The following is a 15,959-nucleotide window of genomic DNA, read 5'->3' as shown; positions in this document are numbered from 1 at the left end:
GCATTTTACGCGATGGTTTGCCCTGCCACCAGCACCTAGGCTAGGCCGGCCCCCTATCGAAAGCCCCACGCAAAATTCCACAAGTGGGCTTTTCCACATATCACAGTAGACTAAGATAGGACGAGTGACTTAGGTGTGGGTGTTCGGTATAAAACAAAATTCGGAAGGGTCAAACAAAACCATGTGCTTAGTTCCGCATTGTGATTGTCCGAAGTGCGAGGAGAGCTGGCTTGTTCCCAGCACGTGTGAAATGTGGGAAAGCCCCCTGGTGGAATTTCGCATAACGTCCAAGCCTAGCAGTGTCCGAATGTGATAGGATGTGATAGGAGAAGAAAGTGAAGAGGACGCATTTGTACTATTTTCCTAGCGCTTTAAACTTGATCATCGAATAAAGTATTCCCAGATGTTGTGGTTTTGCCACGGTTGTATTTACGAAAATTGAGGCAGTATTCGAATCGCTGGCGAATTTACAAAAATTTTCTAATATCAATTTCTCAAACTGATAAGAACTGAGTAACAAATGTATTCAATTGGTATTCAAAACTTTGAATATTCGGACAACCCCTACTCAAATTACTTCATCTTGAGAAGGAAGCACGAACCAAAACGACCAAGCTTCCTTCTTAAGATGAATAACTTACAACTCGCCATCTTGCTTCGAATTACTTCATTGTAAACCAGAAACAGAACTGAAGCAACCGTGGTGACATCTGTTTCCAAGGGCGAAAGCAAGACGAATGCTGCAGACACCAGGCATTCTCTATCCAGTACCATCAAATTCACTGTTTTCCTACATCCAGTGATAACGAGATTTCTGTGCACTTGCACAGACACAGCGAAAACACAGCGTGGTGCAGAGATTGCAACACAGGCACAAATACCTGGTCAGGGGCATCAGGACTGCTCGGCTCCCAGTTGCGGTTGAAAATCTGCAAGGCCTTGTCCATGTCTACGGTGGCGCCATTTCGCCGATATTCCGGGTGGTGCAGTATTTTCAGATTACCCCCGTCAGGCACGGGCCCCGTGTTTGGGTGTCCCATGTCTGGAAAGCAAGTATGGTCCCGTGCAGGGCAGCAAACCGATGAAATAAAACCAAATGCAGCCCACCACACACATCCCCCACATACACAACACAACTCACACAGATCAAATTAAAGCCAAAGTCAGAGCCCTGGGCGCTCTGGTAACAGATTCCGAAAATGTGAAGGCAGTTAAAAAGACGTGAGAAGGTACCGTCAGCATTTATAGCTCTTAATGTGTATCTTTCTCTTATCCTGAATGTGAACAGGCAAGTACGCATGCTTCAAAGGTTCGGCTGCCCCTGGGAGATGTTCAGGGAGATGGTGCATAAAAATCATTCCATCCATTTTTCAGCCACTTACAGAACCAAAACACCACATAATCCAGGCAGGCTGAGCTTTGTTACAACACAGGCAATAAGTTCGCCACTCCTTTCTAAGCGCTCAAATCTAAAGTTGCCTTTTTTCCCACTTATTAGCAGCAACCAGAATTCTGGAAACAATCTGTCGCTGATATTTCCCTGAGAAGCAAGATGATAAAATCATAATGAAGAAGGCGTCTGTGGAAACACCAAGCATGGGGAGGCCATTTTGCAAAGTAAGACACTAAGCACCACTTACTGCACACATACCGTAAAACACCATATTACACGCACCTCTTCAATAGTTTTGCTTTATCGCCCCGTAAGAAGTCCTGCATTGGTGTTACAAAGATGTATGAATTCCACACAAAGGTTAAAAGTTGAAATTTTCTTGCGGTGTAGTACCACATCAATTTTAGGTCCTAAAATCCATCCCCCTCTAAAAAAAAAAAATATATACCTGGCACATTATTAAAGGACATTTAGAGTAGTAAAACTTGAGGAGGGTACTGAACTGCTAAAGAACAGAACAGAGTGCTCACCTAAAACCTTCTCTCTGAATGTGTCTACAAGGCTGTCAACATTGATGGTGAAGAATTCATGCAGCTCTAGCAGCGGGAGCCAGTTCAGGTTGATAACACGCCTCAGTGCCTGAAACCAAGCCAAGGTGAATATGGTTGGTAGCCCCACACGCATTTCTACACTGTGGACAAATAAGCAAACACCTAAGGTGGATTTGGGCTTAGGTATAGCAATGTCCAAATTGTATATAATTTAAAATTAACTCTACAATTACAGTACATTCTTGTTGACAGCGCGTTAAAGCACAGGGACAGAAGAAACACAGAGGACGGCGTCGTCCTCTGTGTTTCTTCTGTCCCTGTGCTTTAACGCGCTGTCAACAAGAATGGATCATTACCAACTAGCCCGGCAATTTGTCCAATTACAGTACAGTCCTGAATGCATAGTGGTAGATCCAAGTTTCCATATTTAGCGAAGCATTTGTGAAGAACGCTTTCCATATATACTTTAGTGCCTCATAAGTCCACACATCAGGCATCATGAGATTGCAAGTGATGACTTCATGACACCACCTCAAAAAGCTAACAGGAGCTACTAAGCACAGCCAGGGGATTGTGATGACACATATATAAAGAAGGCCAACAGTCACTGAAACTAAGGAAAGCAGAGGGAACGTTTCTATTAAAAAAAAATGTTCTTAAATTTAAAAATTAATAAAACATTTGAAAAAATTTAAACGCCCCATATGCTTTCCTCGGTTTCAGCGACTCTTGGCCTTCTTCATACAACCGCAGAAACAGACAGTGCTTCATCTTGTGAAATTGAAAACTTTACATGCGCAACAACTGTGTGCACCCACTGTAACCATCTCTTCCTACACAGCCCGCCAAAACAGTTACGCTGCAGCTTAGTTGGTGGAACACCGCATGCCACAAGCACAGCTTGCAGGTGGTTCCATTCCCACCAGTAGCATGTAGCCATTTCTTGTACCTTCAGCCAAGAACATCTTTCATCTGAACAACTACCTAGTTACTTTTCTCTACTAAACAAAACAATAAAACAATTGACTCTCGATAACACAAAACCAAACCAAAAATCAAAATGCCAGTTCGAATAAACCACATGTTCTTGGTCCTGGGAGTTCATTTTAGTAATAACTTCCTATGATTCCCGTAGTTTCAATGAATGCTGGCTCGTTCCTGTTACTATCCAGCAAGCAAACTCGTGATTGTACCCTTAGAATTCGTGGTGCCAAGCATATATCTGCATTGTAAATTTAGCAACGGTGCCAATTATTGCAGTTAAAAGGGCTCACTTACGTCAAGGTGCTCCTCGAGTGTGATGGCTGGGGGGATGCCCTCCGACTCCCACTTGCCCGCAGCGATCTCGAGGGTCAGGTTGTGAATGGCGACATCAAGGAGGAAGGCTGGCTTCAGGTGTGGAGTATTCGCCAGGTTGTATGTGCACTCGGGGTGCTCCCTGATCCAGGGCGTCTCATTGGCCGTGTGGTTGAGGACCACGTCTGTCAACGACAGAATCTGCACCACGATGTAGCATTGCAAGATGACAATGTCACCGCACTAGCCAAACACACATCAACGGAGTCACAAAAAGTTCAGCTATCAGAAGAAAAACCTGTAGAAGTTGCCCTCACATGGTTGCAATGTTGTGTCAAGGATGCAGATGTGACTAAGGCTACCATGTGCTTAACACAAGGTTGCGGTAAACAAGTACAAGTTTTTAAAATGTTAGTTGGTTCATAATTAGGCCATGGACTTTAAAGTGCTTATTTCTGAGAAATATTGGCAGATGCTTTTTGGTGTTTATTTCTTTTTGGGAAGCCAATGCTTTTCATGTAGTTGTACGGTACTAACGCTAACAGCGGTGATTATCGATGAAAAAGCTAAGTTTATAAGAGATGAAACAGATGCCAAGAGCGTCAATTTTCTTTACTTCATTCGGTTTGCATGCACGGTATACACAGATGGCTGTAGTAGTAGGCTTGGCAAAGCTTGTCGACTTGTGCTGAGAGCACCTAACTTTGAATATGCTTCTTCACCATCAGTACTTGAGATGTTAAAAGGCGTTCTGGACATAACGGGGTAGTTGAACAATTTAGTTTCCAAAAAACGGAGCAACAATAACAGCACTGACCCTAAGTTATACAATGGCAATTTTGGACCTCTGACTGAACCTTCATCAGACTGCATTTGTCCCACATTGAAAGTCTGTAGGTCTGTTTGTTGGCTAGAAAAGATTGTTGGCTAACCCAAGCACACCTAGAAACCAGTGCTTTTCCGTTTCAACTGATATCGTAATTCTTTTTTATAACGACGGATGTTTGTCGGTGCTTTACGGTCAAAACCGGAAAGCGCTGGGCCTATTTATAACATTTCCTTCTTTTGCGAATGCAGTTATCATATTTACACGAATCTAAATGAGTTTTCTTTTTTCTCACTTCAGCGGTTTCAGATTGCATCTCACATTATATCAATGATTATGAATTTTTATGCCGCAAGGGCATCTATGGCCAAAGAGAACCATGGCACAAGGTATTTTCCACTACTCAAGGTGGGGTCAAAGATCCATTTTTCCAAGCATTTCACCCTGATTAAGCCGAGCACCAGGCCAGGGGAAAGCTTGTACCCATTGTATCACCTGTGGGTATCACGAGCGCATGTGTGCGTGCGTGCGTGCGAGTGCGTGTTTCTCCCTCCCGTCCTGTGTTAAGTCTGCGCAAAGTTTTTTAACTATGTTGCTACACCAACTGGCCCAACGTTCTATCCTATTAAGCTTCATACTATACAACACAATTTTTTTTTTTACCCCCGGCTGAAGACAGCTAGAGCGAAGCCACGCATAACGACACCTGCCTTCCACTCGTCGCACATCATGGTGACCAGCTCCTGCATGTCCTTCATGGTGTACGTTCGGTCTGGCTTGTTGAACATGGGATTCAGCTTGCGATGGTCGCGGATGCAGTAGGACGACAGCGAGTCGCCCAGTTCTTGGATGGGCGTGAAGTGGACAAAGTTGTAGCCGCTCTCGCGGCTCACTTCCAGCGTCTGCTTCCAGCTGTCAAAGGAGCCCAGGCACTTGGTGAGCACCGTCTGGCACTGGATGCAGTCCAGCGACAGCACCTCCTGGTCTTTGCCGCGCCGCAGCACAGGGTCGACCAGGAAGTAGCCCGAGCCTGCATGTTCTTTCCTGCGAGCGTCAGGCCGCGCCTTTGAAGAGACCAACAACTGGCCAGCACATGCTGCGATATTATGATGGAAATGAAGGCATGTTCTATCATATTAAAGGAATTGGGCCTTCTAATACCGATGAAATGAGGGTACATTTGTACATGCATCAAATATACTGTCAAATGCCCATCCAGAATACACAGTACGCACAAAATTGGGTACTAAAATAAAGTGCCGAAATGTGCAAAATCGTCCGCAGAACAATTTCAAACCAGGAATGCGAAATGAACAGAAAAAGTAGTTTTTGAGATGGACAGCACACGGGCGCCTTTGCCTTTCGCCTCCATGAAACGCAAAGGTGCCCATGAGCTGTGCGATGTCATTGCATGTTAAAGATCCCCAGGTGGTTGAAATTATTCAGGAGCCCTCCACTACGGCACCTTTTTCTTCCTTTCTTCTCTCAGTCCCTCCTTTATTCCTTCCCTTAGGGTGAGTCTGCTGAGATGTGAGACAGATACTGCGCCATTTCCTTTCCCCAACAACCAATTATTAGGTCGACGTCTCGGCATTTTACTGCTGCTCTAGTATGGCACTGGTCAGTGCAAATATAGGCTTTTCTTTTGCATGTGCTTTAAAATGTCTATAACACACCGATTTGTTTACATAATGACATCCTTGGACAGGAACAAGATAAAGACAGTATAAATAAAGCCCTAAAACAAGCCTTGAGCCACAACCTGGAGATACAATAAGGTCTCGACAGAAACTGCATTGTTAATTATTTGGGAGGATGAAATTTTTTCTTTTCAAACTTTGCATGCTCCCCAGTAAAACCTGGAAATTTTACCATTTTTCTCAACTTGCACCATAAGACGATAATTATTATATGACATAGAAATCACATGAAGAAAGCTGAAGCTGCATTCTGTGGAACCTTGATATTACAGGTGTATCCCTCCATATGACCGCACATACATGAATACATACATGAATACATACATGAATACATACATACACAACACACACACACATATATATATATATATATATATATATATATATATATATACTTATGAAGGGAGCCAACAGTCACCGAAACCAAGATGCATAGGGGAATGTTATTTATTATTATTTTTTTAAATGTGTAGCGCTGGTGAACACTCTCAAGGTTCGCGTACACTAAATAAACATAAATACCCACGAGAGCAGCAGATTGGACAGCCGTCGCCGTAGCTCAGTTGGTAAGAGCACTGGACGCAATATTCGGAGGTCGTGGGTTCGGATCCCACCGGCGGCATGGTTGTTTTTTCTGCTGCTTTATAAGTAATTTTCTTTAAGCGATTTATTAATCTAAGTAATATTATCTCACTGATAAGCACTACACATTTAAAAAAATAATAATAAATAACGTTCCCCTATGCACCTTTGCTTCGGTGACTGTTGGCTCCCTTCATAAGTTTGTCAAACGGGCCCCTCATTTACTTTATCTTGTCTGCTAATATATATATATATATATATATATATATATATATATATATATATATATATATATATATATATATATATATATATATATATATATATATATATATATATATATATATATATATATATATATATATATATATATATATATATATAAACTAGAGGAAGGTGGTAAGATTGGTTACATTCACTTGCAGTAACAGCATCTGATAAGATATGCTGTTTTGTTGCAAGCCTGTGATCATTGTGCAGAGACACAGTAAAATACTTATCTGTAATATATATAGATGGGTTATATTCACTTGCAGTAACAGCATCTGATAAGATAAGCTGTTTTGTTGCAATCCTGTGATCATTGTGCAGAGAAGCAGTAATATATATATATATATATATATATATATATATATATATATATATATATATATATATATATATATATATATATATATATATTACAGATAAGTATTTTACTGTGTCCCTGCACAATGATCACAGGCTTGCAAAAAAATGGCATATCTTATCAGATGCTGCTATTGCAAGTGAATATAACCCATCTTCCCACCTTCTTCTACATCTGCAGTATGAGCTAATGGGACGGTTATAGCAGATCAAAAGCTACTTCATCACAAAACTTACTCATTGTTGATTGTGAAGTAGTAATGAAAGCTGCCAGCCAGGCTGAAGCTGACATCGGCAAAGTATGCAGTCTCATCGTTAGGGTTGTGGCTGTCATGGCACCAGTTGACAGGATTGTACTGGGTCCTTGAGAAGCTTGCACCAGCGGCAAGTGGTGCATTTATGAACAACTTCACGTCTTTGCCAAAAAGTGAAGGACCCAGGATGAAGCGTACTTTGGTGTCTGGAAGGAAACAGTTGGTATGTGCATCAGACTGGTGCAGTAAAACGGTTCCAGAATTTCACATGCGAGTTGTTAGGACAGAGGTGAGGCATATGAAAAGGTAGCTGGAATGGTCTCCCCGTTTTATTTATTTATTTCACAGGTACTGCCAGCCTTTGCACAAGGACTAAGGCAGGAGTGGGCGTACATAGTAAAGAAAAAAGCATTACAAGACATTAAGAAAAAAAATGAGGACATGTTAATGGTCCGCCCACTAGGGCAGATAAATATTGAAGGGACAAAAGTGGTTTACGCAAGTGTGCAGTGTTGCATCAGCAGGCAAGATCACAAATACAAAACAAAATAGATTGATAAGAAAAGAAAGATGACACCTGGATACCTTGTGTAAACAAAAACACCTTGGTTCAACTAATATTAAGCACTTCAGTTTTGATAAAAAAAGATTCGACAGACAGTCAATCCATAACATCAGAAGGCAGAGCTACACCTGTAGTGCTAGGCTCAAAGTCAGAGTCTAATCTTCACCTTGTGGATCGAGTCACTGTCACTACTTTCAGTACCACCTAAAATTTAAGGTATTTGTGGTCCGCATCCTCCTCACTGCCAAAAAGCAGTCAACTGCAGTGCCCCTGAAACTTGAGTCTTACCACAATACCACACCCATGCTCAAGAGAAGCGGAGAGAAAAGAATTCCATTTCCTGTAATATATTTATGAAACTAACGAGCAACAAGACTCATCAGGTGTGAAAACTACTATCCAAAAATTAACAGCATGCATTTGGCACCATCTGTTGATGCATATTTAATGTGAATATTTTAAAACGGGACAAAAACCAGATATACTTTTCCTTGGTATCTCCTTTGAGAATTTGAAGTCTATATAGACATAATAGTTAGCAAAGGTTTAAGCCAATTCTCAGAGCTGCAAGAATTTGATTACTACTCCCACAGGAAAAAAACATAGAGGACACAAGCACTGTGATGCCAGTACATGTCGGTGAACATCATGGATATTAGAGATCAAGCCTAGTCAGCCCTTACATATTCTTATCTTTAAATGCATAGCTTTCTAAATAAACCAGCTACAGAGCAGTAGATTAAGTCTGGACAAGGAAGCGATATGTTTGCCCAAAGAGTATGACTGAGATCCATATATTAAGTTTATCATACTTGCCTGAGCTACAAGCAACAGCAAGACACGTCAAACACCTCTCACTTTGGATCAAAATTAGCTGAGCAATACCTAGCATCTAGCTTTCTATTAAAAATTCTCCGCATTGCATATAACACTAAGACGACATTGGGAACATGTACTGATGTGCACATCATTAAATGACGTTCACCATAAAATGTTTTTCTGCCAGTTCTCCAGCAAACCGAGTTCTTTCACAGTTTTCGTCAGAACCTTTCTTGCGTTTTAATCACCCACTTACTACTTCCTCACTCAAAATTATAGAAGAATTGTTGTATTGTAGTTGCTTTAGTTTTTCAGTGACCAAATATTAATCACTCAAAAAGCACAGCTGATTCTCCTCCAACGGCAATAAAAAAATTATGCAAAGTTTGTGCCCAAACACACCAGTTGAAGAATAAGCACCCATGCTCATGATGGCTGACTCACCAGAAAAAAGTATGAAACAGCTGTGGAAAGTTTCACGTGAACAACACAGCAAACAATCCATTTCAGAACTTGGTACTGGAAACAACTAAATGTTATTTACCCTTGGCGAGCCTGTAGATGGTGCTTTCCAGGACACCATTGTTGAGTGGGAAAACATTGATGGGGAAGGTTGGCCTTGTGGATTCATTCTCAGACCAGTTGGCAATGTGCATGGCGTGTTCCAACAAACCGTTGGATTCCAGAGACGCTACAATACGGGGGTCTGTACAGCAGAAGCAAAGGACAGTTACTTTTCTGCAGGATGAAATCCAGACCGGCCAACAACTATGAAGCTAAGTGTGAACGATTCATTTGTTTTTCCGTTTCCTTGTAACCTTCCGTAATATAACACCAACCAAAAAATGATCTTTGAAACAAATAAGTGATGTAACGCAATGTGATCGCACGCCCGTGCAATTAATGTCTTAATTGGCACTTGAAAGAGCAGCTGTCCACTTCCGTAACGTGGAGTGAAAAAATTCAACGCGACACCCTCCACTATTGCTGTAGTGGATAAGGCGGCACAACTACAACGTCCCTGTGAATGTCATTAAATTAATGCTTAACCTCTGCGTGCACAGTAAGCCGAAGATATGGTGCTTGAAAAGCACGCCGTGCGTTCTTCTAATTAACCGGCGTCCAATGATCGCGGTGTAAACGGCACTGCACGCAATTCCTTTAAAACGTAAGTACGTAGTGCGAAAGGTGACAGGCGTATATCCACATTTAGAGAATATTTTAACTGCGTAGTCACTTGACAATACAACCGCAGCCGCATATGACTGCTACACTTCGATCTGCATGGTGTCGAAACGCAGCTAACTCGAGTTAAAACCCCAAAAATCGCACTTCGTTAGGAGACAAACGTTCCAGACAGATGCTCTAAGAAGACGCTGACGCAAAATAGCAATCAATCAAACAATCTCGTAGCGTACAGCGCAGGTAGTACGCGCTAACCACGTTTATTTGCAGCGACTACGCTCTAATCAGAGCAGTCGGGAGATAGCCGTCACTGGAGCATCCAGCAGTTAATAGGTATAAACTATAAGCCAACATGTTAACATGCAGCGATTCTGCGAAGACGAACCGAACAGCGACAAAAAAAGAGATGCAACCCTGCATTGTGTACTGACCTCGATATCATCACTAGGCAACGTCAGATTAGCGGAGACGTCAAACGATCAAGGACGAGCGATACCATAGCCGCTCCCACTCACCAATGTTTCCTTGCCTATGTCACTCTACTGCGAAGCACGATGAAGACTAGTGACATTCCTCATAGCGACTATAATAGCGTTCACTTTCAAAATCGGCTACTTGAACAAGAGCGAATCCGCGTTCCAGGAGAACCGGCGCCGGGCAACGCTCAACCAAACAGATTTGACACAGAGCGAAACCCACCCACGTACCTCAGCCAAGGGTGATCGCGCGGACGCCGAGAGGTCAGGGAAAGTAAAAGTTACGGGGCATGCATTCTTAGGTGTTCTAGATTTCCTCCGAGGGTGAACACACTCAAGCCCAGCTGACAGTTGAGAGAGGCCGCCTTTAAAAAAAACCTCAAAGGTCACCCCGCTAAGCTTCCTTCACGTGAGCTGGGCGGCAAAAGTAAACAAATGTCCCGAAACTAACGATGTACTAGACAAATAAGAGAGACGATCAAGACCGGTCTACTCCGCATTCGCGGCTGAAATTATACGCTTCTTTCCTGTTAAACACTCTCACGAAATAACGAAATAGTTTTAAAGAAGCTGTCAACGCGCACACCTCGTTCTTCGTATCGCTTATTGCACAGAGACTGCCCTGTTTCTCTGATGACAAGGTTTGCTTCGAAGGCGTATGTCATACAGGTAGTCCTGGTGGTCCTGGTCTCGCACCGAAAACGAAACTAAGTTTCAGCGGTCTTTTTGAGTTTTGATCCTGACAACATCTTTTTCGTTCGGCACGCTCGATGTTATATACTTACTCGGATTTCGGTATTCTCGGTAAAATCTCCTCGCGAAAAACTGGTTCATAAGATGCTCTGGAAGACAAGAAGTAACAGCTGCATGAACTTCGTGAGGCATGCAGACGAACGCAGCGACCTCGCGAATCACATAATGCGATGTATATACGCACCGGTTGCGTGGTTTTTGCATTTGTTCTTGCATTATATGCCTTGAATATGGTTTTAGAGGTGGTCCCTACACAGTTTTGCGGACCGCGCGCACGAGAAAGGTAGCACAGTGAAATAAATTTGAGGCGGAACATGTAACATACACACTGCATTTTTCCTACACTCTAAACACTATTACGCCTGTATGAGAGTAAAAAGGCAGTAAGCTGTCGCAGAGAGAGAGTTTTTTTTTTCATTAAAACTTCAGTTGCTTGTCAGCGCTTGTGGTGTATCGACTCTTGTATTAGTGTTCCGTTCTCTTTTGCGCTGTTTTTACTCTTTTCTGCCTTGAGCGTAGCTTTCTTGACTCCCTCTGTCCCACAAAAAGAAGGCTGTTGTCTCCGATATCAGTGCAACAGGCAAGATGTTTATTACTCACAATACTGCACTCACGGCGGCCGCTTTATTTCCGTAAAGCAGAAAAATGGTGGGAGGGTGGCAATCCTCCAAACGCTGCCAGCAATCTGCAGCGCCTCTATAGTGTTGCTCACAATTAATCAACGAAGCATTCATTACTCAGTGCCCACTTTAATTGTGGAGTTGCTTGAGCGCATTCAACCCCTGTCAGGGTGGACATGCATCGCAATCGAGAGCATACTCACTCCTGCGTTCCCTGGCAGACGCGAGCGTGACAAAGATGCCACTGCTGTAAGATGCCGAATTCAAGGTTTCATCGTAGGGGCATGAGGACTTGCGATGCGCCACGGAGCTGGAAGTTGTCATCTTCGGCTTGGACCATATCGCCGGCCAATTTAGAGCGGCTGCGTCGATCCCGCGGCCCCAGTGCACTCGGGGCAAGAGTGAGCGGGCCCCTACAGATCGGCGGCCATGCTGGTGCACAGCTCGCACCCGTCGGCTTCCTTCGTACGGCCGCGGCAGGCGCACGTGAGATCGTCCGCGACCGCCTAACATGCAGCCATCTTCCTTGTCTTCGTTTGTCCTTCATATAAATCTGAACGTCCACGCCCATGGTAGTCTCAGCTTGGATCAGTTGTCAGCTGAACTGGGCTGTGGAAAATACATGCATACGCACACGGTAGTCCCAGCTGGGATCAGTTGAACTGGGGCTGTGGAAAAGTTCTGAGTCGGTAACTGCATGACAGCTGACCCCAGAGGGGCGTTGTTCTATAAATTCCCCTTTCTAGAGGTGTCAATCGGAATATCATGTTAGGACCAGCTGAAAATATCCACGTGGGAGAGCAACACGTTCTGTCAAGTCAGAAAAAAAAAATCATCCACCACACTATCAAGAGCGAAGTTGACAAAGAGAATGCATGGAGTAAAGAAGAAGAATGCAACCGCTTCATACTCTCTCTTCGCAGGTTTCTTCATGAAGTGTGGATTAAATTCCTTCTCATCCTCCATCTCCGCTTTTAAATGCATGTCTAATAAAATATTCAGCGAACAAAAAAGAAAGCGCATTATCGTCATCATCACCATCATCAGCAGCTCGGGCGGAGGAGGAAATAACTTTATTGGAAGAGATAAAAAAAATCAATCCCTCTGTGGGTTTCTCAGTGCGAGGCCCAAGTGGCAGTGGCGACCATGTAAGCCCCCTGGGGTAGCCATCGCAACTCGTCGAGAGTGACACTGACTAAGCAGGCCTCCCAGTAATCGGGTGTTGGGTTGAATATGGGCATAGCGCTCACCCGGAGGATTGGGGCACGCCCAGAGGATCCAGAGATGGTTGTGGGTGGGCGCGGGTTGCCCCAGGAGGGGCAGGTAGCCAGGGATACTGGGTGTGGTAGGAGATGGTAGGGTAGGGTGGAGGTATACTGGGTGTAGTAGGAGGAGGAGACTGCATGGGTGTTCAACACAATGGCAAGACGGGCGAGTTGGTGATACATACTTAAGGGAAAATAGCGCAAAAGACGGGGACAAGTGAAGAAAACAACAGGACCAGCGCTAACTCACAACTGAAGGTTTGATTGCGCTGTTTATATTCCTGGTTTCCTGTTAATAAACCTTCAGTTGTGAGTTAGCGCTGGTCCTGTTGTTTTCTTCACTTGTCCCCGTCTTTTGCGCTATTTTCCGTTATGCATGAGTGTGGCAGGTTAGGACAGAAGCCTGTAAATATCACGTATCCTTAGGCAACTAATTTTAACCTCTACAGAGTGCATCATCCAACAACGGCGTTGAAAAGTTTGCTTGCTTTTCACAGCAAGCTGTGACAGCACGGGAGATTCTGGGAACTTGAGCATTGCTAGAAGGAAGGAAGGGGGGGGGGGGGTAACTACCAGCCAATCGCACCCATCCCCACCAACCTCTGCTACAGAGCCTTTTCGGTACCTCCGGCTGTTCCGCACCCTAAGCCAGGCAGGACTATGGCCAGACGGTGAATGAATGAATGAATGAATGAATGAATGAATGAATGAATGAATGAATGAATGAACTTTATTCCCGTCATCATGGGGCCTCACGGTCTGGGCGCAGTAATTAGGAGGCGGTGCCTCCCAGCCAACTCTCAGCACCGGAGACCGCGGAGGGAACCTTGTAGTAAGCTGTCTCCGCTTGGCGGATGATGAGTCTTTGCTGATCCGGGTCGTGGCTCCGGATCAGCTCTTCCCAGGTTCCTTCCTCAAGGAACAAAACCATTTTTCCCGCCAAAACGGAACTCCCAAAAGTTGTTTCCCGCCAAAGCCGAGCGTTCGCATCCTTTTCGGGCGTGGCTTTTATAAAAAAAAAATGTACTAAGAGTGGGAACTGTGACATTGCATGCAATCTCCCCGTCCTGAGCAGATGTTCCCCGGTGGCCTTCTTTTGAAAGCGGCGGATTTATAGAGACGGATATATGGACAACTCGATCTTGGACGGGCGGCACATGTAGTGAACAGCCAATAATTAAAAATCGCTTAATGCGAACAACCGGTTTATTCGAATTGGCGCTGTGCTCCCACGAGTACGAGGGTCGACTGTAATTCCAGTGCACTTCCTTTATATGTAACCGCAAAAATAATGGCCTAATATATGTTCCCTTTCTAAAAAAAAAAATTTCTTGTTTCTCACATTAGTCACCTACGGCAAGCTGATTCAAAAAATGAGTAAGCCAGTTCGTCGCCGTCGATAGCTCAGTTGGTAGAGCGGTGGACTGTAGAGGCTACGCACTGCGGACATCCATAGGTCGCTGGTTCGAATCCGGCTCGACGGATGGAATTTTTTTCCTCCTTTCCTTCCCTGTGGTATTTTTTCTCATAGTTTGTTTTGCCGTGCAAAAAAAAAAAAAGAGCACATGCAGCGCCACATACACCCAAGTGTTCAAATTCTGCTGGAGACAAATGAAAGAGGCCATGCGTGGCGCCACCGCCTTTGGCGCATGCACTCAACAAGATGTAGCAAGCTTTTGCCATTTTGTTCTGACTACGCAAATGCAGGCAGCGGTCGTTTTGTTCGGTCATTCAATCTATTTATCATTTGCTAAAATTTAGTACTGCGGGGCTGACATTTGGAGAGCTTCCGTGGGCATCGAGCTGCATTTCGGACATTGCCAGTACCTCCGCAAATTACTAATGAATGAATGAATGACTGATGTAACGTTAATTGCGCTTTGTATTTTTCAGATGCTTATAAAAAAAAAGTAAAAAAAATGCGCCCAACGTGGGGCTCGAACCCACGACCCTGAGATTAAGAGTCTCATGCTCTACCGACTGAGCTAGCCGGGCGGACATGTACTGAGGTCAAAAAAGACTATATCAGTGTAAGGTTTTTCAAACTACAAAAAAAAAAGTCGCTGTGTTTTTTTTTGGGAAAGAACACGCAGTGCATAGGAGATGTTTGGGCGAAGGTTCTCGCCTTGCTTTCGTGAATACCTTCTCAATCCTATATTTGTTGCAATCCCACTTTTCCGAAACTCTTTGGCAGTCCCACTGCTGCCCTCCCCTCACTACACCAATTTTTGTTTTTCGCACGACGTCAACGGCAATACGTGCTCAAAAAGGCGCTGGCGCAAGGATAGGCGCAAAGTTGCTTTGCATTACCAGCGTCCAGACTAACCAACTGTTATCGTATTTACGCTAAACTCTTTGTGGAAGGACGCTCATTACGACTACGATGACGCGCAGTCGTCGCCCGTGTGTCTGACGTCGGACTCTCAATTGGCATACAGAGAACATTGTACAAGGAGTGTGCTGTGCGATGTCAGTGCACGTTAAAGATCCCCAGGTGGTCGAAATTACTCCGGAGCCCTCCACTACGGCACTTCTTTCTTCTCTTAGTACCTCCTTTATCCCTTCCTTTCGGCACGATTCAGCTGTCCGCCGATACAGATACTGCACCATTTCCTTTCCCCCAAAACCAAAAGCCAATAGTGTATTCGTGATTTATACATACAGTTTAACCAGCTAACTCGGAGCACTGGTGCATACATGTCTCAATTTCAAGATCAGCAAAGTTCCTCCTGCCTTTTAGGCGACTTCCTGCCAGGGGTGGACGCTTTTGAAGGAGTGGTTGCAGGTGGTAGGTCCCATTTCGGCGAAAAACTGCCATTTGTATACATCTAACATTCGCACATTCCTCGTTTGGGGGAAGGGGGCTGCCCCCCCCCCCCCCCCCTAATAAATCCAAGGGTGGCAGCATTAGCCAACCGCCTCCTGATCACATCATTCCCGCGCTCCTAGACACGACAATTAAACATTGTCGCCATCCTTAACTGCTTTGTGCCGTAATTAGATACACACTACCGCACAGATATTTTTAATCGACCATGGGCTTTACT

The 15,959-nt window shown here is 44.2% G+C and overlaps 1 protein-coding gene and 3 non-coding genes across 5 annotated transcripts in view; 2 read left to right on the top strand and 2 right to left on the bottom strand.

Moving 5' to 3' along the window:
• LOC144110339 (glycogen debranching enzyme) overlaps positions 1 to 12,124 on the bottom strand; it is a 34,339-nt gene extending 22,215 nt beyond the window's left edge. Inside the window, exons 1-8 of one of the 2 annotated variants that reach the window (XM_077643191.1) lie at positions 11,851 to 12,124; positions 11,060 to 11,116; positions 9,158 to 9,319; positions 7,213 to 7,435; positions 4,777 to 5,110; positions 3,223 to 3,441; positions 1,924 to 2,032; positions 882 to 1,042 (exon numbers count right to left, since the gene is read on the bottom strand). In XM_077643191.1, coding sequence (XP_077499317.1) covers positions 882 to 1,042; positions 1,924 to 2,032; positions 3,223 to 3,441; positions 4,777 to 5,110; positions 7,213 to 7,435; positions 9,158 to 9,319; positions 11,060 to 11,116; positions 11,851 to 11,971 — 1,386 coding nt within the window. In that variant the 5' untranslated portion in view covers positions 11,972 to 12,124. Of the gene's footprint in view, positions 1 to 881; positions 1,043 to 1,923; positions 2,033 to 3,222; positions 3,442 to 4,776; positions 5,111 to 7,212; positions 7,436 to 9,157; positions 9,320 to 10,505; positions 10,708 to 11,059; positions 11,117 to 11,850 lie in introns of those variants that run through there. The other variant, XM_077643192.1, reaches the window with a different exon arrangement.
• On the top strand, positions 6,315 to 6,388 carry TRNAL-CAA (transfer RNA leucine (anticodon CAA)). The gene has a single exon. It is a non-coding gene; the product is annotated as a tRNA-Leu (tRNA).
• A 2,181-nt stretch (positions 12,125 to 14,305) lies between the features above and the next one.
• TRNAY-GUA (transfer RNA tyrosine (anticodon GUA)) lies at positions 14,306 to 14,396 on the top strand. Its single transcript is given in 2 exon segments — positions 14,306 to 14,342; positions 14,361 to 14,396. It is a non-coding gene; the product is annotated as a tRNA-Tyr (tRNA).
• Positions 14,397 to 14,834: 438 nt separating this feature from the next.
• On the bottom strand, positions 14,835 to 14,907 carry TRNAK-CUU (transfer RNA lysine (anticodon CUU)). The gene has a single exon. It is a non-coding gene; the product is annotated as a tRNA-Lys (tRNA).
• Positions 14,908 to 15,959: the final 1,052 nt, after the last annotated feature.

This window comes from Amblyomma americanum, chromosome 11, assembly GCF_052857255.1.
Source record: "Amblyomma americanum isolate KBUSLIRL-KWMA chromosome 11, ASM5285725v1, whole genome shotgun sequence".
NCBI lineage: Eukaryota > Metazoa > Arthropoda > Arachnida > Ixodida > Ixodidae > Amblyomma > Amblyomma americanum.
Note: the sequence above shows the minus strand (reverse complement) of the source record. Positions and strands in the feature narration are given on the sequence as shown.